Source organism: Brienomyrus brachyistius, chromosome 20, assembly GCF_023856365.1.
Source record: "Brienomyrus brachyistius isolate T26 chromosome 20, BBRACH_0.4, whole genome shotgun sequence".
NCBI classification, from domain to species: Eukaryota; Metazoa; Chordata; class Actinopteri; order Osteoglossiformes; family Mormyridae; genus Brienomyrus; species Brienomyrus brachyistius.
Genome location: NC_064552.1, coordinates 4,229,967 through 4,255,556, shown reverse-complemented (window position 1 = coordinate 4,255,556; position 25,590 = coordinate 4,229,967). Strand labels below are relative to the sequence as shown.

General features: G+C 48.9%; 1 protein-coding gene across 1 annotated transcript; it reads left to right on the top strand.

Moving 5' to 3' along the window:
* The first annotated feature begins 1,090 nt into the window (after positions 1 to 1,090).
* On the top strand, positions 1,091 to 25,100 carry antxr1c (ANTXR cell adhesion molecule 1c). Its single transcript, XM_048987602.1, has 18 exons — positions 1,091 to 1,863; positions 9,520 to 9,591; positions 9,911 to 9,982; positions 10,118 to 10,199; positions 10,974 to 10,995; positions 11,125 to 11,198; positions 11,287 to 11,355; positions 11,880 to 11,960; positions 12,172 to 12,232; positions 14,297 to 14,395; positions 14,505 to 14,574; positions 16,994 to 17,072; positions 18,000 to 18,095; positions 18,339 to 18,377; positions 19,682 to 19,780; positions 19,929 to 20,093; positions 20,174 to 20,254; positions 22,856 to 25,100. Exons 1-18 carry the CDS (start codon positions 1,709 to 1,711, stop codon positions 23,102 to 23,104), a joined length of 1,665 nt encoding a protein of 554 aa, XP_048843559.1. The 5' UTR covers positions 1,091 to 1,708; the 3' UTR covers positions 23,105 to 25,100.
* The last annotated feature ends 490 nt before the right edge of the window (positions 25,101 to 25,590 follow it).

The window sequence follows — 25,590 nt, the reverse complement described above, 5'->3', positions numbered from 1 at the left end:
ATCGGTGGCGAGGGACTGGCGGCCATCGATCGCCAACGGTGGCCAATGTAGCAGGCAACCGATCCAGTGCTGGCCTGAGTCAGGGTTTGCTGAAGGCAGGAAGTCGGTCTCTGCTCGCAACCAAGAGTATCAAGGCCTTCTACGTACAGTGAGGAGCCTTTGACGAGGCATGATGTGGCAGTTGTAGCAGTGCTGGCAGTCCCCACCAGCAGCCCGATCAGCCAGCCACCTGCCCCAGGTCCTGTGGACATACCGAGTGGAGGTGTGGGAGATCACTCGGTGCACGCTGCCTCCGTGGGTGTTTGGGTGGGAGCTGTACAGTGTAGTTGGTGTTCAGGCCACCCCCCAGAGCTGGAGGCACTGAAGGAGCTCGGTTTGGAGTTGGGGCGGCTGCCCCAAGGCACAGTGACAGCCCTGCAGGAACACGCCTACAATACACGCACCCTATACACCTGCAAAGGGATTATCTGCCCCCCATATCGCCCCCTGGTCTGACGTTACCTGGAGATGAAGGTACACCCCGGGCCCTGGAGACTGTGACATGCCAGTTGCGGCAACAAAGCTGGCTTCCGTAGCACTTGCGGAACTTAGTATTGGACTTGGGGGTCGTTGAGTGCAGCTGCGCCCTCAGCTGGGGGCAATGTGAGCTGCAGGGCTGGTCAGTAAGCCTAAAAAAGCATATAAATAAAATCCTCTTTACAATGGCTCATGTAGTTAGCTTAAAATGTGGTGCTAGTGACATAATCCAAAAGGAAATAATGTTCCGCTGAGTAGCAGAATCGGGCCGGTTACAATATTCCGAATCTCCACAAACCAGACATTATTAATCACAAAAATAAATTATGAAAGGCAATTTATCTGAAGTGGAGTCAGCAAGTAAGGAAGTGATGAAGGGGAAATAAAATATTTTATTAGGTGAGAAGGAACGCGCAATTAAGATGGTGCGTCAAATTTGTATAGCTTGCGGATTTCTAACTGCGATGGTTAGCAATTATATGTCAAGTTACATCCACCCATACTGTAGTGCTGGCAAGGGCATTCGGGGCAGTACAGGACGTTTCTGAACTGGAGTCTTTTTTTTTGCCCCAAGCAGAAATATGAAACCCGATTTGCCTTCGTGTTCGCGAACAGCTTGAGCGTCGTCTTTTCGCAATGTGCAAATCTTTGCATTTTCTTTGTGCTTGTTGCCATACAGTTTCTAAAACCACAGCTGTATTCAGATAGCTGATTCTTAAGAGAGATCACTACTTTTCACTCTGCTCAAGGATAAATCATTTCGAGTCCATTTTTCATCGCCGTCTTGGCTTTCTGATTTAGAATAACTGGAAACCGAATGTTCATATCTTTGAATGAAGCAACAACAACAACAAAAAAAACACTCATTTTGGGAAAATTCTTTAACGGAGGTGGAGAGTTTTTTTTATCCTCCGGAAAGGGGAAGTAGTTTTCAGTTCTTCGGGCATTAACATGGTCATCTATCCCAAGCAGCGGCATTAGGATGGCTGAGAGATTGTCTGACTAATGTTTGTACGTTTCACCTCTTAGCTGATGCGAAGAAAGCGACGTCAGCAGTAACCCGGACTATTCGCTAGGACTAAGCTTCCCTGCATTGCCAGGAGAATACTTTCTGGGGACTGAAATGATAATGTGAAACACTGACTGTGTTTCTTTGCTTTGTTTTTTGGAGGATCCGTGTAGGGAAAAAAAGATGGCGAGCTCTTTGATTAACGTGTCTCTTGCCTTGGTTTTCTTCGGATTTCTCCTCTGCACTTTTCCAGCTGTCACGGGGGAGATCGTGGAACAAGAAGAGGAAGATGAAAGTTCTTGTCAAGGTGTTTTCGACTTGTACTTTGTCCTCGACAAGTAAGTCATCCTTATATTGAAAAATATCGCTTCCAATTAAAATATGATGGAAGGTGCCAAGAAGGATAGTTTAGTCGTTTTGGACCATTACGCATTTTATACTTCAGTTCAAGTTGTGCAACTTGAAAAAAAACCTTAAGGAAAGTAGAAAATAGCACATTTACGAAGCTATATGGGCCTATTACAAATTCGTTATTTTATCAAAGAAAACTTTCTTTCATTGCCGGATTCGTATTTAAAACTAAAACGATATATGTTTTGTGCAAGTGGACAAACCAGGTGTTTTCGATTCATCGCCACATCCATTCACTGTCCCCGAAAACAAAGAAAACGGCGCAGCCGCGGCCAGCGCGCAGCAGGACCGGGTTAGGCGATTCCAGATGTTTTCCCCTGGAAAGAAACGTGTCGCCGCCTTTAACAAAAAGAGCATGTAAAGACTTTACCGGCTATAGCTGCGATGGTTTTTAACCTATCGGGCTAAAGCTCTAGACATCCTTATCGTCAGTTTGCCGTTTTATTAAACTTATAAACTTTGCAACAAGTTGGAAAACTGTACTTATCACTATCAGAGCGGCGGTAAAGATAAGGAGATGATGTGACGGCTGAGCGCGGGTGTTATCGCTATTGAGTGAGATATCTTCAGCATAATAATAATAATAATAATAATAATAGGCGTAAGTGTGCGGTTCGGAGCGCGGCTCGCTGACTTCGCCCTTTCAGAAATCGCTGCCCAGCTCCTTCTGTGGTTTGCCTGTCCCCCCTTGGAGACTAATGGGAATTCATGTTACCACGTCTGAAGAGGAAGCGTTTCCTGTCTCACAGTTAAACAGCCAGTTAGAAGCAAACTGCTCCGAGATATTTACCTTCTCACAAACCACACAATGCTGTTAAGCTAACAACAAAAATAATTGTTATTATTATTATTGTTAGCCCTGTCGATAATACGAAATCCAAATCATCACTTTCCAGTTTAATTCATGCTTAATGAGGCTCATTACGTTTTCTTTTATTCCTACGGTTTGTGATTTTCTGCCCTTTTATGCAGCGGAGTCACTATTAAGAAATGCATGATATTTGCAGCTGTCACAATCATTACTGAAGGTCTGCAAAGAAAAACAGCTGTCAGGTCGACCTGTATAAATCAATGGGAAGTGGACGGTACTTGTCGCCCTTACTGGGTATGGGGATAGCAAAAATACAATACAACGGAACGGAAAGGGAAATGCAATAATTCGCGGGGCTCAAGACGAGATGCGCCTGTTGTCACGAGCGCAGCGTGGGACCGAGCTACTGTTTTGTCAAAGTTCCCGTCCAATCAGTTTCTTTATTTTATAAATTCAGCAGTAAGAAAAAAAATGCTGTTTATTACTTCCAGAAGACAGAAATGGATTTCATTAAATAAGTAAACTGAAATTATAGCACGCTTCAGTTTGCTATAGATGCCCTTTGGGACATTCCAGGACGTTTGCCTCATAAATAATTATTAGTTTTAAAAAAAGAAAAGGTTATTTATTGGATAGGTTTGCACGCTAAGTAATAAGACTGGTGTGGGCCTCCCAGTATATGCAGATGCAAGGAGGCCACAAGTCGCAGTGAAACCAAACGAGTTCTGTTTGTGCCTGTATGAATTATGACTTGTGAGAGATGAATAAACAGCTGCAGTGAGGAGATTATTACGCTGCTGCACTACGCCCATATTTAAGTCCCGCACACAAAGCAAACACACCATTTCGGAGGGCTGTAATCATATCTGGCTGACGAGATGCAAAAAAGCCTATTGTTTTGTTTTATTACTAAAAGAAACTGACCAATTTCCCTCTAATAACAGTCTGTTATATTTTATGTCCCAACGTTATTTGAGTAAGTATGAATGCAGCGGATCAGTCAGTAAATAGATACTGGTTAAAACATCCATCCTTCCATCCATCTTCACAGCACTTATGTAGTACACGGACATGGTGTTGCTAAAAGTGCTTTATAAAAGTTTGACTTGTCATTTTAGTAGAGCGGTGCTGTTTTTATTGCGTCGGTATTTATACGTGAAGTCCTGACAGCATTGTTCGCTCTGCAGCATTGCCTAGAATTTGCAGGGCAGGAGCGCGCAGAGCGCCGGGCTTGTCTGTGGCTCTCGCTCTCGTCCTGAGCCAGACTGCAGGCGCTGCTGTGGTATGATGTCACCGCAGGGCAGATGATGGAGGTGTTCACATTAAGGGCAGGAAACACGTGACGCAAGTCCAAGGAAAAATACCTCATTTTGTCTGCTGCATCTCCTTAGACACGCTGCTTCATAAGGAGTAACATTCGAAAACATGGAGTAATAATTAAAAATGTTAAAAACTTATGTTATATTGTTATATTGTTATATTGTCATATATTCTTGGCTGAGAGGTGACAAATTGAGTCAAAACATTCAATCTGTTGTAACATCCCTAGATTAGCTGTGTATTTGTTGTCGTGTCATGCCACAGTCTAACTCTAGCGTTTCCTTGGAAAGTCCCGTCTACAGAAAATGAGCCATTTGGAAAACGTCCTCATTGTCGAAAGAGTGAAAAAAAAGCTTATTTCACCAGTTTCTTTTCCCAGTAGCTACTGGCTTGTTTTGATTGTTTACATGTGGAAGATCTGTGCCCATAATAACAGATAAGGGATGTTATGTCTAAATGTTGGCCTGCGGCTGAGAGATGCCAGCAATGCTGCTTGATGTATCTGCGGGGTAAATGCTGTGCTGCGCTGTCATGATGTGATGTGATTTGACTGCCGTTCCATTCATTCCTGCCTTGATATTTTAAAGGCCGCCGTAAACTGTATCCGTCGAAGCCAGGGTTTGCTTGGCTCAGAGCTCAGTAAAAGGGTAATAATGTAATATTACAGTTTTATCCTTGTGTCCCCCTGCAGCTGTAAATCCACAGTAAATTCTCGCTTGGAACCTTCTCTGTCCAGCTGGCTGTGCTGACAAAGATTTCTGTCCCCTGTGAGTTTCTAGCCATCATAATCACTGTTTATTGGATGACCCCCAGCATGCTTTGGTGCTGATCAACCAAGCAAGCGGCCAACTTAACAACCAAGAAGATATCAATCTGTAAACAATTTTGGGGCTCTGCGCCTGTAAATGGTGCGGCACTCCATTCGGTGTGGCCCTGGTAGGAATTCTTAGACAGACCAAAGTAGCTGATTCAGGCTGGTGAACCCAAGCCCGCTGTTTAACAAGCCTCGCTAAACAGAAGGATAATCTCTTCACTCATTCGCTGTCACCACTCGGCCGACCAATCGGCCTTGGTCTCGGTCGGGCTTTCTGGGAGCTGCCCGGCCTTTGATAAATCATGAAAAGCTCGTGTAAAAAGCCACAGTGGTAGCAAGAGAAAAGCTTAGACGTGATCTAAGAATAATGGCATGCGGTAATGGAATGAAAAAACACTGCAAAAAGTCATGGAAAATTCCACTTTTCAAATTGTAAATAGATTTCTAAGGCGTCAGCAAAACATCTCTTGGATGATTTCCCAGAATTCCACAGAATGTGCTTCCTAGAGGTGAGCAAGGGGTCAGGCCATCAGCCAAGAGAGGATATTTAGGGCACCTACCAGGAGAGAGAGAGTACCTTTGGTAAGCAGTCCGAGGGGGGGGGCATTTCAGTCAGATAGAGCGTATGTTTGTCTACCAACTGGCCTACAAGACTTGGAAGGCCAGCAGTCTACCATTAAGGCTTGTTTACCGTCAGCAGTGCCACCCACCCTCCCACAAAGCGAAATCCACCGTATTTGTCTGTTGGTCGTTAGCACCCTGTCTGCAGATGCCATCATGTATCAGTAACTTAAGAAGAATGCTGGGTAGATGTTGTTTGGAGAACGTCACACCGTTGCGTCCCATTCCTTGGCGTTCCTTCCACCCTGGCAAAGTTCTCCGCCATGGACAAGTGTAGGTGATTAGAGTGGACCGACGTAAACAGGCAGCTGCTCTTAATGGTCTGTGCAGACGTGCTGGTCTCTGGCAGTCTTCTGTACACCGGCTGCGCGAGTCAGGGTGGCCCCTTCACTCGGGGGGGCCTTGTTCAAATTGAAATTCTGCCATCTAATTCCTCTCTACTTCACTTTTGATTGCTCTGTTAAAACATCTATCCACCTTCCACGGAACTTTATCCATGACGGGTTTACAGTGAGTGTGGCACCTGCCCCATCGATACCGCCTTAGAGTCACTTCTTTGTTATGTTCTTATCTATACACAGAGTGTAGTTAGAGTATGGAATAGTCTGTATGTTACTGTAGCGCAAGCTGCCAGGACAGAGCGCCTCACGGTGAGCTGCCAGGACAGAGCGCCCCGCGTTCAGCTGCCGGGACAGTGTGCCCCGCGTTCAGCTGCCGGGACAGAGCGCCTCGCGTTGAGCTGCCGGGACAGAGCGCCCGGCGTTGAGCTGCCAGGACAAAGCGCCTCGCGTTGAGCTGCCGGGACAGAGCGCCCGGCGTTGAGCTGCCAGAACATGCTGAAACCAGCTTACGGTGGAATCTGCCCCCCCCCCCCCCCCATGTGACATTTTTCCACAATTTTCCCAAAGGCTCGAAATGCTCAGCTCACTGGATGCCCATCAGGCCTTAAAAGCACAGGTTGGATAGATGCCGGAAAGCGATGTTTTTGGTGGTGTATGGCAGGAAAACACACAGACTGACTGGGTGACGTGGGTCACTGGTTTCGGAGCCTGTCCCAGCATGCATCTGCAGACTCTAAGCCAGTAATGGGTTGCTGACTCGGGTCATTCTTCCCAGGCTCTGCTGGAAGGACTGAGTGATGCAGTGGTACCAGGGGGGACTGATTGCTAATCCTCACCCAGGGTGGTGTGTCCACTGCTCCTGGTCTTCACGCGTTATTTTTACATATTCTTTTGTTTTCTTTGTTCTGTCCTCTTCAGCATAAAACCTTTTATTTATTTAGTTGAACTCCCTTGTTGCGTGGCGCCCAAAACGTTTAAAAGCAGCAAGCGGTTTGCCCAGCTCTGCACCGAAGGATCTGCTTCCCAGCCCGCTGGAGTTAGTCACAGAAAAAAAACCCACAAAAGACCATGAACCCTGGATATGGGAACCGTGGCTTTGCGAGTCCAGGCTGGGGTACCCAGCAGAAGTGTTTACCACCAGTCAAACCACACGTTTGTGTGGGGCCCCTGAGCTTTGGGAGCCCCCTGTTGGCCAAAGACAGTCACTACACTGAGCCCCAAGGTTTTTGATTGGACCTCCAGGAAACAATAAGCCTGCCACAGGGAATACGGCCATGATGTCATTTATCAGAGTGCTATGTCAGTATTAGTAAGACAAATGAAACACAGCAGCAAGCGCAGATGAACTCGTGCGCGATAATAACACCCAGCAAGTGTTAAGCTGGCGCGGCTTTCCGGAGTGATACACAGAGGGAACATTCATTGTCGCACTGCAGGCCGATTAGGCCCAGAATCAAAGACGACCCCAAGAGCAGATGCACACATTTGCGGCCTCCATCACCGATGACTCAGGGTGCTACGTTCCCGCAGCCTGGCAGTTTCCACGGAGTTAATTTCCGAATTTACAGAGGTTCCGGTTCTTGCAGCTAATGACTGCTTCGCTCTTTGGCTGGGAGGTGACTCAGACCGTATCAGTTTATGCTGTGAATTCGGTGCATTAAAAGTGGTCCCCTTTCAGTCTATGTACAGCCGTAATCTCATTAATCTCATTACTGGGCAAACCCTCTTTGAATGGAATGATATTGTTAGATTCCATCTGTACTTTAAGGGTCAGGGTTAAACGAAGACGACACCTGGGAAGCTCCTTCAAACCCTTCTGTGGCAGAGTAATGCAAGACAGCTGCTGCTTTCTTCAGAATATGTACGGCACCAAGCTACACACTCAACTGATCGCTTCTGCTTCCCGAATGTTTTTGAAACGAACCCAGAAGTCTGGAGCACAAGGCACCACACTAAAGCAGCTCCCCGTGTGTCTGTGCACGAGGTCTGTTGGTTTGACCACCTCTTAAACATCCCCTTTAAGGATGAAGTTGTCTCACCATCCCAGACTAACATGACGCATCGTGTTTCCCTGCGATGTAATGCTCTGTTTGAACGGGTCCGGTCTCCTTGCCTTTAGCACAGGAAAGCAGGGGAATATCGTGCACTTAAGCACAGACTATCAAGGATACATCAAATGAACCTCAACGCAAAAATCCCCTAAGTGTATTTTTTGCTACTTTCATTGGGGATTTCACCAAAACACGAGCCCACATCCTTCTTGGTGCTGTTTGGACAGGTGAGGAAAGCACAGCCCTGGCTCTTATCCCGCAAGCACCCTAAAAAGAAAGATTTTCCAAAAGCAATATAATGCATTGTGATCTTGTACGTTTGAAAAGCACCGCCGCAGCACCCGAGTTGACCGGCGCAGCTGCCAGCCCAGCACATCAAAGGAGACCTGTCTGGGTTAGTCATGGAAGACACCCAGCTTCGCCTCCCCAGCTGCCCCCCCCTCTGCGCTGTGCGCTCTCTCTGGCCCGAAATGGCTGCCTCAGCACGTCAGCCGTCCGCACGGACGGAACCGCAGCCTCCGCGGGCTGGGCTGGGTCGGGCCGGGCTCTCGCTTTAAGGACTCAGCGGCAAACGTGTGACCTTCTTCAGGGAGAATCACAGGAAGTGACATAAATCAGGACAAATGACAATAACAACAACAGCGATAATAAGAATGCAACACTACAGGACATTTCTATTAGAGCAAAGGACATAAGGACAAGAGCATGAATCGACAGCGTGATCATTTCTAGATCTAAATATTCTAGTGGGTATTATTGCCAATATTCCAGCTAAAATACTTCAGCGTTACCTGTATACTGGCTATTTAAACTGGTCTCTTTTGAGGAGGGAAGCTACTTCCTCTGTGTTCAGCCACCCCCCCCCCCAACAGGAAGGGGGTGTGAGCCCTGGTAGAAAACACCTCCCTCCTGGAGGATTGCGGGCCGTAATCAACCTGTCCCACCCCCCCGCAGCATCACCGTCACCCGTGGCTCCTGGTTCCAGTAACTCACGTTTTATTTATAGGCTGTCCGGCCTGTAAATTCCAGTGCTACCATCTGCTAACGTTCAGACAGCCCACCCTCGGGGGGGGGGGGGTTGCAGCCTCGTTGGCATCAGACGGATGGATCAAAGCAATTAGCTGAAGTTCAGCCTGTGGGCCTGCATCCGAGATGTAGAGAGGAGGTCGCCAGACACAGACGGCGGGGAGCACTGCAGCCGTGGGGGGAGCACTGCAGCCGGCGGGGAGCACTGCAGCCGTGGGGGGAGCACTGCAGCCGTGGGGGGAGCACTGCAGCCGGCGGGGAGCACTGCAGCCGGGGGGGAACACTGCAGCCGTGGGGGGGGGGACACTGCAGCCGACGGGGAGCACTGCAGCCGGCGGGGAGCACTGCAGCCGGGGGGAAACACTGCAGCCGGCGGGGAACACTGCAGCCATGGGGGGGAACACTGCAGCGGGTGGGGAGCACTGCAGCTGACGGGGAGCACTGTAGCCGGGGGGGGGGGAGCACTGCAGCTGGGGGGGGAGCACTGCAGCCAGAGGGGACACTGGAGTCGCATGAGAACCGGCAGCGTCATGTTTTTCAAATGTTAGACGTAATCCTTACACGCAGCTGAACATTATTGTTTTCTGTCTGTCTTCCAGATCCGGAAGTGTCAAAAATCACTGGATGGAGATCTACTCATTTGTCGAGCACCTGGCAGAAAAATTCAGGAGGCAAGCAAACCCTAGAACGGGGGGGGTGGGATGGAGGGGTCAGAGCGTGACTTTGCTGGACTGTTGTGGTGAGATGAATAAGAGGGAATATGGTGAAATCCGCAGTCTTGCCCGGTTGTAGATTAAATTACTGCACAGTATTTGGAAAACTCTGATTCCGTGTTCGCCTGAAGCTGGGATTTCCCACACTGTTTCCCAAAACAGCCTTATTCAGAGCTCATAATGAATCACTCACTGTTACGTAACAGCAGTCAGAGACAGCAGCTCTTTACTCTCCTGACACATTGAAATGAGCAGCTGGTTGATTGTCTCCCCGCAGCCCCCTGCTGAGGATGTCCTTCATCGTGTTCTCCTCTCGGGGAAACACTTTGATGAAACTGACGGAAAACAGGTACAATGGTGCTCAGTGGTGCTCAGTGGTGCTCAGTGGTGCTCAGTGGTGCTCACCTGGGCCTGCTTTTCCTCCAAACGTTCTGGTTGGTCATACGTAATATTGGCAGGTTTTCTTTTTTTCATTTTCACTAAGAACTGAAATAGCTAAAGGACTGAAAATTTTGGAAAAAGAGATACCTGGTGGTGATACGCTGATGGATCTGGGTCTGAAGAAGGTGAGACGTCTTCAACCAGCTACTATATCATTTCTTATGGATGGATGGATGGATAGGTAAATAGATGAATGGATGGATGGATGGATAGATGGTAGATAGGTAAATGGATGGATGGATGGATGGATGTATGAATTGATGGATGGATGGATGCATGGATGGATAGGTAAATAGATGAATGGATGGATGGATGGATAGATGGTAGATAGGTAAATGGATGGATGGATGGATGAATTGATGGATGGATAGATGCATGGATGGATAGGTAAATAGATGAATGGATGGATGGATGGATAGATGGTAGATAGGTAAATGGATGGATGGGTGTATGAATTGATGGATGGATGTATGGATGGATGGATGGATGCATGGATGGATAGGTAAATAGATGAATGGATGGATGGATGGATAGATGGTAGATAGGTAAATGGATGGATGGATGTATGAATTGATGGATGGATGTATGGATGCATGGATGGATAGGTAAATAGATGAATGGATGGATGGATGGATAGAAGTAGATAGGTAAATGGATGGATGGATGTATGAATTGATGGATGTATGGATGGATGCATGGATGGATAGGTAAATAGATGAATGGATGGATGGATGGATAGATGGTAGATAGGTAAATGGATGGATGGGTGTATGAATTGATGGATGGATGTATGGATGGATGGATGGATGCATGGATGTATGAATTGATGGATGCGTGGGTGTAATGAGTATACCACTGACTTGTTGGTTTCTCAACTATGTTTTTTTCCACAATTACAGGCTAATGAACAGATAAACCACGGTAAGTGTGGCTGTCGGCCTGATCAATGATGCGTTGCGTGCTCAGTGAACATTACGCTAAACATTAAGTGAGCGACATCCTGCGTGTTCAGCAAACGCTGGCATCACGTCGCCCCGTGTTGTGTTTCAGGCACGGCGAGTGTCATCATCGCGCTGACCGACGGGGAACTCAGCGAGCAGCAGCTAGTCAGCGCCCAGCAGGAGGCCAGTAAAACCGCAGTAAAAACCACCCCCCCCCATGTTGGGGCTCGCTTGCTGTTTGATCTGACCAGACTATTGTTGCCCTCTGCAGGCGGATAAGGCGCGATCCTTGGGGGCAATTGTCTACTGCGTGGGCGTCAAGGACTTCAATGAGACACAGGTACCAGACAAACATCACACCACACATGCTACAAGGGAGTGACCATAGAAATGAGGCCTGCTGTCCAGTGGTGGGTGGGATTTATGTGTTTTGTCAATAACCTGGACTCCCATTGGTTAGTTTGCGAATAATAGCTAATTGACTCCCATTGGGTGGAATTAACATTGATTGACAGGCAACGATGATCCCATCTAATGTATGTTTTATGCCCCAGTTTTTTCCTTTCGTAACAGCAGGGGATTGTGGGTATTATGAGAAATTTGTGAATTTTTTGTTTTTTAAAAAAAATCTTGCATGAGAAATTTGCACGATGACAGAAATGTACCGCATCCCTTTGCCGTGCGCATGACTGACCCAGGATCAGATTTCCAGCCAAAACATTTCCAGATTCTTAGTTATTGACCTGCTGTCCCAGTAAACTGAGGTCCGGACCTGTGCAGGGGAGACGGAACGTGGCCTGGAAACGGCCGCATGCTTTCACTGCCGTAACAAGCCTGGCCTCTCCCTCATTTCTGTCGCTCCAGCTGGCCACCATTGCAGACACCCTGGACCACGTATTTCCTGTGGTGGGCGGCTTCCAGGCCCTGAGAGGGATGATAGACTCGGTAAGCCGGCATTCCTACCATTTCTCACAAAGGATGGATTATAATGGATTATAGTATAACCCGTATGGCTACACGCCCCGCTATGCTAATGCTAGGCGCTGACATCACACATGGGGTTCATCCGCGATCATCGCAGTGTCCGGGACGTATATTTGAGCTTGCGCTGTGTCAGCGGCTTTGCTTATCTCGGCCTTCCCCGCCGTTTTCCTAGATCATCAAGAAGTCGTGCATCGAGATCCTAGCAGCTGAGCCCTCGAGTGTTTGTGCTGGAGGTGAGGAGCCCCACTGCCAAGCCAATGAGCACAAACAAAGCATGATCTTGTTTTAGTAAAATTAAAGAGGCCCAGGGTTGTACTGCAGTTCTGGTCGGCTCTCTGGGGGATTGTGGCTAAGGGGATTGGGGGCGCTCACTGCGGCTCAGCCGGTAATGAAAATGGATGCTGGATGCAGAAACCCTTCAGGAGGACGGTAATGCTGAGAGTGCAGTGCTGTTAGGCAGAGTCAAGAGGTCACAACCTTCCTGAGACCCAAAAGCGAAGCTTATTGGTGAGATGGACCAATGGTGGAATCTCTGAGCTTGATCGGCACGCGCAGCTCGATGGCCCAGGCCAGGCGCGGGTGTGTGTGTGCGCGTGTGTGTGTGTGTGTGTGGGCCAGGCCAGGCTGGGAGTGTGTGTGTGTGTGTGTGTGTGTGTGTGTGTGTGTTTGTGTGTGGGCCAGGCAGGGAGGATGAGTCTCAGATAAAACATTGCCACCAGTCTTTGGTCTGGTGGGCTGCCATCTCAAGTTGACCTTTGCTTCCCTGCTGACCTCTTATCAGGCTGGCTTCCATGTCAAAATTGACCTCTCTGCACTTCTTGGTGGTAACAGGGAGGGGGGGTTAGGTCCCACATAAGCAGGTGTCATGGTGATCACAAAGCCCTGATGGTGCAGGGGGATGTGGGGGCAGATTCAATTACAGGGGTGTGACAGGTCCTTGAGGGGGGGAGGGTCACATTTGGTGATGAGAGGAACAGATGGAGAGTAAGAGGAAGGACCAGTGACCCCCCCAAGGGCTGCTGGCTTTGAGCATCATTACTGGACAAAGTCAGACATGATTACACAACGGACAACGCAACGCAGACTTTATCAGGGCTGATCGTGGTACAGGAATCTGTGTCTTAGGGCCCAAAATACTAATACATTTTCATTGAAATACCTTCTAATTACCAAGGGTGGCTCTAAGGGGTGATCAAGGATGGTTATGCCCCCCCCCACCCCCAATTGCCATCCCAGTCATCACGACTTACCAGAAAATAAAAACCAAAGCTTATCGGCCCGTATATCACTGTGTTAGTGCCCTGTAGGTGAATTTCGCTCTGATCTCATGGGAAGTGACCTACAGTTTGTTGATTGTTACAGGGTTAGGGTGGTTCTGCTCAGTGTGCAGAAACGGTTTGAATGTGGTGAAATCCGCAGTATATGGAGGTGAATCTCCAAGGCTGTACGAAGGTCCCCAAGATGCAAAGGAAGTCGTTAAAAAAACCACACACTGTGTTTCAGTGTAAAATGCCTTCCTGCCAGCAGCTGAATCCTCCAGCATGTGCACAGCACACGAGTTCGTGGGGGCTGATACACAACCCCCCCTGGTAGCCAGAGGGCCCTGTCACGCCTCACGCGGGTCTCCTTTGCCTTTGATGAACATGCAACAGATCCATAAAACTGCCCAGTTAAGGCGAAGGTCTGCGAAGGAATGACTGCTTGCGGTTAATTTAGCAAGAGGTCAAAGGGAGGGGCGATACGAACACCAATGAGCTCACAGGCCCCAGATCTCAGGGCTGCCCGACTCGCACGAGACGTGACCCTCCACTTGTTTTATCACAGCAATAAAAATACTTTTGCGGAGCGGCACCAGTGGTGAGATTTGTACAACACAATGCAGGTTCCCCTTTCCACGGAGAAGGACATGTAGAGAAACGGGTGAACGTGTTCAAAATCAGCGCACAGGCATCTGGGGTCGCCGCGGTCCCCTTATGCGCTCTCCAGCCTCTTTCTTCTGCTCTCTTTCCAAAATCTGCTTCCTGATTAGCAGGGGCGAATTAACGCATAGCTGTGCTAAGGGCCTGGCAAACATCAGGGCCCTGGCCGACGGCTTCGGGAAAAATGGAACATTAATTTAATCGCCGACATCTGAGTGTCCATGCGGACGTCAACCCAGGGGCCCCAGATAGGTTAATCTGCCGCTGCTGATAAGAGTCTGCAGACCCAGACTGACCGTGTGGCGGATGCATGGATCTCACGTTACACTCCTGCGCCCCCTATAGGCAGAATGATGCCATTTCCCGTGTTGTTTTCAGAGTCCTTCCAGGTGGTACTCAGAGGCAACGGATTCTCACACGCCAGGGACACGGAGCAGGTGCTGTGCAGCTTCAAGGTCAATGACACCATCACCCTTAGTAAGTGCGGGCGGGGGAGGGGGGTGCCTTTACCCATAATGCTCCAGCCTGGGCGGCAGTCCTTCAGCAGGAACGTGGCGACTGATTCGGCGTCTTCTTTTGCATCTAGACGAGAAGCCAGCAAAAATCGAAGACACGTACCTCCTATGTCCCGCGCCAGTGATCCATGAAGTTGGGAAGTAAGTTAGACATTTGCACACCGTGATTCCCCGTATGGTGTTTTTTATACCCAAAATGCAGAAGTGTGAGATCTATTTAAAAAAAAAAAAAAAAGATTACTAACTGTCTAGCCGGCAGAATTTTTAGTTATGTTTGGGTGAAATAAGCACTTTCAACCGTCTGAGTGCCATATTGTCTCCGGGGATAAGAAACCGTGGTGGGAGGTGTCAGAAAAGACAAACAGGGAGTGACACACGTCAACGCGGGTACGAGGAGGCGTGTCAGAGCCAGGCTGTCCTGGTCGAGCTTCAGGTCTGTCACATACATCCAGTTTTCTGGGACGAAATCCTGTATGAGAGTGCAGCGACGTTTATGGCACAAGGGGGAAAATTGGGGGGGGGGAGGGAGTTATGGCTTGAGCTCTCCAGTGAAATAAGGGCACATTACCCCACCCTCAGAAGGCGGGGGAGGGGGGTCACGGACAGATCGGATGACACAGCCCCACAATACGTACATACTTCAAGCTTTTCATAATTACTGCCTTCGCAAAACCGAAGCGAAAGCAGTAGCGTCTGCGGAGAGATCTGGAGCATCCCAGAAATGCATCCCAGAAATGCATCCCAGAAATGCATCCCGATGGTTCGCGCTCCTGTGGCTGTCGCCGGATTGCTGTCACACAACATGGCTGAAAAGGGGGCGGGGCTAGATTGCCATGTGACAGACAGTGCCCTATCATAATGTCCCAACTGTCACTCCCCCCCATCGCTTCCCCCTCTGTCTCCAGGGACTGTAAAGAACTGGCTAGTCTGTTTCCCCACTCAGAGCCTCTCACCAAACACCACAAATGGCCCCACTGTAAACTGAGACACAGAAAAGCCCCCCCCCCCCCCCAGCAGCATTTTTCCTGCTTGGTTTATGTGGGATGATAAAATAATAAAATACCTGCGGCCCAAGGCTGTCAGCAGTGCGCCCTCCCCAGGGATTTCCTGTGTGGACAGCCCCCCCCACCCCACCCCCCACAGAGACTTCCTGTGCAAATAGTGCCTCTCAGGATATTACTGTACAGCTTGCTTGATAACTGCAACGTGAAGCCAGCAGAATCCCAGCTTGGGAATCCTGTAATTATGATGTAGGGGGAGGCGGCGTGCCGACACTGATGAGGTGAACGACACCCTTGCGAGATTCTCCGCCCCTGTAACCCCGTCAAACACGTTCCCAGTCATGGCTCCGCTGACCTGAGCGTGTTCCTCCCCCGACGGGGTTCGCACAGAAGCTGGCTGGCAGACGAACGTGGTTAGAGGCCGACCGCGCGGAGAACAGCCGACCACAACTGGCCCAATGGCAAGCGCGTGTTTGTATATGAGTGTGCGTTTCTGTGTGTGTTTGTATGCGTGTGTGTGTGTATGCTGGGGGGGGCCCACTTGGTGAACTCATTAGGCTGAGCTGCTGCTTGAGAGGCTAAAGACAGGGAATTCACTCCTCCACAGCCCTTGCCCCCACCCCCAAGCTGGCCCCCCCGGCTCACTCTGGCACAATAGCCACTCTCAGAGCAGCACGATGGTGGGGGAAACCGCAGCAAGGCCCTCCCAGGCGCCAGGCCGCCCCATCAAAGCTGCCGGCTCCTTTCATCTCCTTGCATCACATGCCTGACACCTTTCCGATAACCTGCGCATCCCCCCATCTGGGCGAGTAACCAGCGGCCCGTTTTTCCCCACCAGAGCAATTCATGCAGCTTGTTTCACTTACCGCGGGTTCAGCGCGGCGCTCGGAGGTCAGGGAGCAGCACCCGACCGGCCCGAAGCTGCCTGACTCCCAGCTGTGTCTCCCAGGAGCTCACGTGCTGATAGGACGTCATAAAGAGAAGAGCCTCCTTTTCTCTGGCTGCTGTGTTATGTGTAAACACCACAGGCACCTCACTGGGTCCCTCGGCTCCTGTTTCCCATCCATGGGCTTTTTTTCTGAAATGAATTATTTTTAGGAGTCTGGGCCGCCAGCTGGAGGACTCCTAGCCGTGAACTTAACCCACTTTTCCCGAATTCTTGCATCTCCCCCGAGCAGATAAAGCTTATCCGTCACATGCAGCTTGCTCCCAGACTGTAATCTTCGCCTCTGATGGGGAGGATTGTGGGCAAATCGGTGTTTATTTATTCCTTACTTTACTTGAGAACTTCTGCACAAAATACAGCATGATCAGAGCTGTTCTAAGCTTAATAATAATGTTTTACATATACCTCTATGTAGTGACTAGAAAGTGTGAAATGTGTGAAATATTGTGAAAGATTGAGGTCATTAGAACTCAGTTACGGCCTCTGAAATCAGATGTTGTCATCGACTAGCACTTTGACCATCTTACCTGGTGTCGTGTCGGTCGGGATGTTCGTAGAGTAAGCAGACGCTGGTGGTTCATCGTCTCCATATGAATTGAGGCTTTGTTTTCAGGGTGGTCTATCTGCAGGTGAGCATGAACAACGGCTTGTCGTTCATCACCAGCTCTGTGCACATCACCACCACCGAGTGTGTGAGTACCGCGTGTGTGCACCTCACGCTTACGCAGTCTCCCATCTCTCTGCTCTTACCTCGACCCTTTTTCCATAAACATCAGATCTAGAGGATATTTTGGCTTCTCCCCATCATGCTGTTTAACTCTTCCACCTTTTCCTTATTCCTTCCCGCTCTCCTGCTTTCAGGACTCCCCCCGCTTTCAGGACCGCATTTTTGCTTGACAGGCGGTCGGCTTTCTGAAATCCTGTGAAATCTCCCATCATAGCTTTAGCTGCACCACCACGTCACCACAGTGCTGCCGTTTAACTGCTGACCTGTGATGCTCTTATTATAATGATCATTATGATCTTATCTTAAAACACCATCAAAAAGGCAGTTCACCCAAAAAAAAAAAATATATGTTTCAGATATGCTGTTTGGCAGTTTATCCATCTAAATTATTGTGGCGAGAGTTGCCTAGTTTCGTTATATCGGCCGTAGAAAGGAGAGAAGACTGAAAAACAGGAGCTAACAGTATTGTTGCTATTTGATAGTGTTGGTAGCTAATGCTAACAGATACTGTTAGCTCACGCCTTCGATGCTTACTTCAGGTCACGGTGTCAGGATCATGAGCTTCACAGTGACACGGTTGGTGTGTGGAGTTTGGTGGAAAGAAAATAGTCCCTACATTAAACTGCAGACTGAAACGTATGTTTGTTTTATTTTGGGGTGAACTGCCCTTTTAAGGACATTCAGGACAGCAGCCCTTCAAAAGGGGCTGCATATGAAAACAGCAACTTCCTTCAGCTTAAATATAACGTTTGACTAGCTCTGCCCTGGCCCTCCCCTTGTGGGGGTGCACCTCCTCCATTGACGTAGCAAATGGTTTTGGACGGTGATCCCCTTGGGTTTTGGCTCCGAGACCCTCACTCATGTCCCTGTTTCCTTCCCCGTGCCCCCGCAGTTCGACGGCACCATCCTCCTCATCACACTGCTAGTTCTCTTCCTGTTGTTGGCTCTTCTCTTCATGTGGTGGTTCTGGCCACTCTGCTGCACCGTGGTGAGTCCATCCCCCCCCCCCCCCCCCCCCGCGTTCCTGGAGCTCCCACTAAGGTTTTTCCAGTTTATCATAGATATAAACTGTATTTACCCATGAGTCTCATTATTAAGACTGTAGAAATCGATAATGTACCAAATCATAGAATGGAACACGGACTATTTACCTTCCAATCAAATGGTGATGGTTTTATTGACTTTTGTTGCATTCATTTTTAGTTTTCTTCTCCCGTTACTTTTTCTATAGGTCATCAAGGAGCCGCCACCACCCCCTCCTCCAGAGCCAGTAAGTCCCCCCCCCCAATTTCCCAGAACCCTTCTGATATCTCATCTGGCTGTCATTATAGACAGGGCCTCAACATACTTGCCTTAGGCATCTGAATGCATGGCAGTAAGGAAACAACTGTTTTCAAAGCCGTTGTTTTGACCTGCAAGTCCAAAGATAGCTATAAGTCCTCTAGTTGCGCATGCAGTTTTCACAGGCATACAGGAACTGACCTGTAACCGAGCCGTACTACGAACAGGGACGGGTTACAGGATGGCTGCTGGTCGCTTTCGGTTTTCACTGCAGAAGGACCGGCTCAGTAAAGGCTTTGTTGGGTTTGGAGAGCGACAGTGATGTACAAACATTTACTTACTGTTCATGATTTACTGTGCGCTAATTTCCAATAGCCCATCCGTTTGAATCGGTGTGTTCTGTTAGCATCAAAGGCCATTAGCATCTGCTTGTGTTAATTTGCATTCCAAACACATTTTGTTCAGCTGTTCTATAGCACTTTCTCAAGAAGTATGTCGGAGATTTTCAAGTTCCGAGTGATTGGGAATTCATGAATCCATCACAATTTGTGATACTACTAATAATGAATAATATGTAAAATGTCTTTCCCTATAATCAGAGCAGAACACCAGTATCTGGTCTTCTGATTGGTGCATTCTGACCAATCAGATGGTGGTGACACGGCCAGCTTGCTGGGACATGCTTTTGGCCGTCTGGCTATGACTCGGGTACAGCTCCTGGTGGCAGCGGAGAAGTGCCATAGGTTGACACTGACAGCCATATGTTCATTGCTGCCTAGAGAATTAGGTGTCTAAAGTCCAGCTGAGGAGATAGATAGACACCCAACTGCTTCTTATGGAGTAATAAGTTGGCATTCAAATGGCCAGTTTGCTTGTGAAGGAGACCAAAGGTGTCCAGAGTGATGTAAGGTGCCCTTCGGGGGTTGAAGATGAGATGCTGCCCAGTGGATCTAAGAGCAGATCTTCGTTGCACGTCTATGAATGACACAGAAGATTTCGAAGGCAGCAAGATCTAAGATCTTTCTTGTAACATTGACATGTTTTCATTTCCTCGGTAGCTAACAGCCCAGAACAGCCATTGCCAGCCCTCTCCTCCGCTAATTGTCTGACTCCCTACTCTTAGCTAACCACCTTCCCACGCACTCCTTCCTGTAAATCGTAGACACACATGCCTGCTTGCCATAACGGTCCCCTCCTCGGCAACATTCCCAGTCCGTGTAACTATCACTCACCAGACTAGGCTCCTCCTCAGCTGCTAGCGGAGGGTGACTCTGTCCATGTGGTCTTACCCAGGAGTCGGACGATGAGGACGGGCTGCCCAAGAAGAAGTGGCCCACTGTAGACGCCTCGTATTACGGGGGCCGGGGAGTCGGTGGCATCAAGAGGATGGAGGTAACCCTCCTGGTCCCCGGGCACCCCGATTTGCCCAAACGTGGTCAAGGTTTCATCAAGGCAGATTGGAAGACCAGAAGATTGGAGTGATACACAAAACAATTAGTGACACATCGGTATCAGTGATTGTTTCCGTGTATCTCTGCAGGTGCGCTGGGGGGGTCGGGGTTCTACCGAGGAGGGGGCCAAGCTGGAAAAACCCAAGAACGCCGTGGTCAAGATGCCGGAGCAGGAGTACGAGCCTTTCGAGCCCAAACCGAAGAAGGCGAACAGGAAGCCAGCCCAGGACAGGAAGTGGTACTCGCCAATCCGGGTGAGTAGCTGTCACTTTCTGGCCCCACCTCCTTCCGGCCATCTGCTCTCCGTCCCGGGCTCACCTCCTCCTTTCTGCAGGGTAAACTGGATGCGCTGTGGGCCCTGTGCCGGCGAGGTTACGACCAGGTGTCACTCATGAGGCCCCAGCCTGGCGATCAGGTGAGTATCAGCCATGTGTTGCAAGCCGTGGCCACTGCCACAGTCTCCTGGAGATTGTAACTAACGCATGGGTACAACCCTCTTCCCTGGGGAACTCCCTGATTTTGGATATTGAACTTGGTTTGGTCACCGGTTTCCTAAGTAAATTTGGTTACAGGTCAACGACCTGTAAGTAGAGTCTGTGGTGACGTGGTAACTAGTTTAAACAAGATTGTTTTGGTTGTGGGGGTGGCATGATGGTGCGGCAGTTGGAACTCCTGCCTTACAGCTCTGGGACCATGTTCGAGTGTCTCCCGTGTCATCGTGGGGTACCTCGGTTTCCCCCACAGTCCAAAAACACGCTGAGGTTAATTGCAGTTACCAAATTGCCCGTAGGTGTACATGTGTGAGTGAATGGTGTGTGTGTGCCCTGCGATGGGTTCCCTTGTGTTTAGAGGATCCAGCGCCCCCGCATCCCTGACTAGGACAAGGGGAAAACATGGATGTTCTGGTTGCAGGTTCGACACTTTTCACCTGATGTTGCCCCCACAGATTTGTCCATGTCTAGCCATTAGTTTTTCTCAAGTTGCTTGAGCCTTTGGCACCATGGTCTGCAGGGACCTGTTAATATTGTTGCAACAGCTAAATGTTTTACTGGAATTCCTCGAGAGGTAGCGGTGTCCGGTGTAACTGGCTCAGGTCGGTTGGGGAGTGAGGGAATGCAACCGAAAGGGAACCCAAACTGAGAAGAGCACGTCATCTGCTTTTTCAGCCTCACGTGTGGCTGTGTGGGTCCCGTCCGAGTTTTAATCCCAGAAAACTTGCGCGTGTGCGAAAGGTCACATTTTCTCCCCCTCTGTATTCCCTCGTTTTATTGCCCAGGAATCATTTCCTTCTCTTTGGCTCCGCGCAGCGATGACGTCGTCTTGGACCCGGACATTTAGCCGCGGAATATGAAACAGGATAATCCTCAGCTGGGTGCAATTATCCTGTAAATGTGAAAGAATTGCTGTCTGTGACATTCCTCTCTGACGATGAGGGTTGACTCCCCATTTGGGAGGGGTTAAAGATCCTTCATCGGAAATACATAATTAATGAAATCCAAGCCTGGCGGGGGGGGGGGGGGGGGTAAGGAACAGTGTGAGAAATAACACTGCAGAGCATTTTGGTGGTAATTATGCATTCCGTATGCAGTGACCTGGCTTGGACTTTCCCGGCGCTACCAGTGTGACCCGAATGGACCCCACAGCTCCGCATCACTGACCCAACCGGCAGTTCGTCATGGCAACTCATCTGCCACTGCTCAATGCCGCTATTCAACCATGTGGCCCCAGCTGCACCCCCATTAGAAACGGGAGTTACTCCATAAGGGGACAAGCGGCTGCACTGACAGCTCTTGATGTTGTTCATGGCATGGGGAGGGGGTGGCCACATGTGACCTTTCGTCTAGAGATAAGTGAGATCCCTACCCACCATAGCAGCTGGGCTGTCATCTCGCTTCATGTTTTTATTGTCAGGTGGTCCAAGGGACACTTAGATTCTTATGCCACAGTCACAGAGTAGGACACCGGTTAAAAGGACAAGCGGCATTGCGAAACAGGACAGCAGTGAAGTACTTAATCTGGCATTTCTGGGACTGGAGTAGGGCTGCCCCTAGTGGCAGGGTACGGCATAGCAGCACACAGGGAGTATTCTGAACGAAGGAGAGGAACAGAAACTAATGGGGGGAATGGCTGTTGGGTAGGGGGGAGGTGCTGCGAGAGCAGGGTCTGGGGGGGGATTCCTGTGGTGGGAGAGAATGTATCTTAGGTGAACGACCCCCCCAGAACCACCCTGCTTCCAGGCTCCTCTAAGACCTTGAAATGACACCATGACCTCAGATACAGTTGATTGGTTATTTTCACCAAGTGTCGGAGATGCCAGCCAACGTGTGGTCAAGGGCGGGTGCCCGTTGGACTTCACTATCTGCTGAGCTGCTGTTCTCATTTCTGTCGCCTGCCAGGGGAAACAGATGGCATTCACCTTGATGCACCCCGTCACGTAACGAAAATAGATATACATCAGCATTGCAACTCACTGCGACACCATCTGAATTTGTATCTTTTTCCCCTGTTACGTTTGCGTGGGTGGGGCTCAGCGAGTTAAGCTGATGTGCCTGTGATCGTAAAGTATTTAGGTCCAAAACCTTTGGTCGGCAGAGTGATGTCACCGTTGGGCCCCAGGGTAACATCATATTGGACTCCCACCCCAAACCAGTCCAGTTACGTTCAACGGACAGAGAGGATTTGGCAGACACTGCGAGAGCAACCGTACAGCGGGGACGACAAGCCGGTCGCCATGTTGCTTTTTGCTTGGGGGGGGGGGGGGGGGGGGGGTGCCATTCAAACATAGCATTGTAGAAGTGTGTAAATCCTTCACCAGCTTGTTGGTGTGGGGGATAGAAGTGGGGACACAAGGTAGATTAGCCATACTTTTGATACTGGGGTGGGGGGAAGACACATGGGGGTAGAGCGTCGGCACCTACTAACCGCCAGTCCTGAAGTGTGGGGGTGGGTCACCACCCTAAACTGGATGGCTGGAAGTTTCTCGAGTTTTTTGATGGTCATTTTTCCCTTTTTTCAGGGCCGATGTATCAACTTTACCCGGGTGAAAGAGGAGGCGGCCCGGGCGCCCCCCCGGACGCAGCATACGCCTCCCCCGCCTGACTATCGGCCTCTGATCCAGCCCACCACTCCTCCTCCCTCCAGCTGCCCCATCTACACTCCCGCTCCCCAAAGTCAGCTGCCACCGAGGCCCCCACCTTCCCGCGCGCCTCCAGGCCTCCACGGCCCCCCGCCCTCACGCCCGCCCCCTTGTCTGGACCGCCCATGAGACCGGCAAAGGACCCCGCCCTCCCGTGCAGCCTAAGCTTTTTAAAAATAATAATAATAATTAAAAAAAAATAATCTCTCTTGACCGCAAAATATTCAGTGCCTGTTCAGGGGCTGGGGATCCGTGTGTGAGTTGTTGTTTGTTGCAGGACAGCAAAAAAAATATATATAAGGAATAAAAATGTAATTTGAGGAAAAAATATTAACTACTGAGAATCCAGGAAAATGTTACAGTCCAGATAACCGCAGATCGCGATCCGATTGTCGTTTTTCTTGATGTAGCTTGTGCCGCATGATGACATTGATGAACGGGAAGTCGGAACTTTGCCGAGGGACGATCGCACCCCTTTAAAAAGTACGATCCCCGTATTTCACAGTTAGCTGGAGGAGGGCAAAACCAAAAATTGCCAAGACCCCTTTTCTCCAGTAAAACTGAATTATCAGATGCCAAAGGTTTAAAAAGAGACATCCAACCAACTACCTGATCGCAGCCAAAAACAGGCCTATATAGAAGGGGTCTGGGACCGTGGTTTTGCCTCTTTGGATTTGGCTTGCATGCAATCTACAGCCAGCCAGCCAGTCCTGATCTAAAGCCTTTTCCCCACAGACAGATAACCGCAATGTGCAGGGACACATAACTCAGAGACGTTCGGTTGATTTTATTTCTACGCGCACTCAGGTTAGCATCAGCCTTCATGCCTTAATCGGGGCAGAAGCACCACAGCCTTTACTAGTTATCGCTGGTTATATGCGGACACAAAGGTCCATGCAAGTAAAGCGGACGCAGAGAAGTTACGTTACGCCGATTGTGCAAATGCCAGGTATAATCTAGAAAGCTTTTTGTACGTTTGGAAGTGGCTTTCTATCATAAATAAGAAAGCAGGTTTACAGTGAATATGAAGCCTGTCCTTGGAAGAGATTTTGTAAGAGATTTTGAAGCAGATTTGGGGAGCCGGAATAGATTTGATGCGTTGTTAAACTTCACCCGTTGTACAAATGATCATTTTGCTAACACACAAACACAAATCAGTCGTATAAAGTGTATGGTATATATATTCCATAACTGTACTGTATATTAATGTGTTTTAACAGTTTTTCTCAGCAGACACATTGCAACTGCAGGGCAGTTCTCAGCTTCTAATTTATAAAACCCAGAATCTAATAGGAAGGTACTTGAATACGACAAGGTGTCCGGTGTTAAGTCAGGGCACTATGCATGTGATTAAAATAAATGTAAAAAAAAAAAAAATCAGTTAACCTCATTTAACACAAGTGCCTTCTACTAGTGATGGACAATTGAAGCTTCGTGAACCATTTGCTGTATTTTTTGACCCCACTAGATGGTGCTCTTGGTTTGCTTTGGGACATGCTTTGAGCCCTTTTTTGAACAGAGAGCACCATCTGATGGGGTCAGAAGATACAGCAAATGGTTCATGAAGCTTCGTTTGTCCATCACTACCTTCTGCGTTTCCATTTTTCCTCTCCACCTTATTTGGCGGCTGATTTCAATTATGCAGTTTACTTTTTTTGTGATATTACTTTCTTAAATCTTTTAAATGTTACACTGTCAGGTGGGAAAGGGTTTGCATGTATACATTATTTTTTTTTAAACACGCTGTCCTAACTGGTACAAGACACGCACACACACTTAGAACTCAGTGGTATTTTAAACCATATATGAATTCTGCTTGGTGTCAGTGGTGAATTTGTTGACATGTTAAATACAGCTTCCAGGCTAAAAGTGCAACGCGACGGTGTAGTTACAGGCACAGTGAATTTATCTAAACATTGTGTATTTAGTAGTCCTTTGTACCCATTTTAGTTCCTATTGCTTCGAAATGACTACAAAGAAATCAAGGCATCTGTATCCCAGAACAGGCTCTGATGTGTAAGGCTACGTAAATGTTAGCTATTATTCTACACATATTAAGTACTGCAAGAAATACTCTTTATGATTGAATTTCCTTTCACAGTACTAATAAAGTTTAATTTCCAAACTTCTTTTCTACCCTCGAAATTCTTTTGTGGGCAGGAAAATACAGCATCTTGCTTTTTGGTCTTGAGTTTCTCCATACTGTAGACACAGGAACAAAAATCTCCACCTTGTCTTTTTTCCTCCACTGGCATCCCTTCGCGTCACGCAGTGGCTCGTGTCTTCCTCCGCTGTCTTGCCTTTTTTCGTTCACTGGCAGCTGCTCGTGCCTCTCTCCACTGTCTCGTCTTTTTTCCTCCACTGGCATCCCTTCGCATCGCGCAGTGGCTCGCTTCTTCCTCCGCTGTCTTGCCTTTTTTCGTTCACTGGCAGCTGCTCGTGCCTCTCTCCACTGTCTCGTCTTTTTTTGTTCACTGGCATCCCTTCGCATCGCGCAGTGGCTCGCTTCTTCCTCCGCTGTCTTGCCTTTTTTCGTTCACTGGCAGCTGCTCGTGCCTCTCTCCACTGTCTCGTCTTTTTTTATTCACTGGCATCCCTTCGCATCGCGCAGTGGC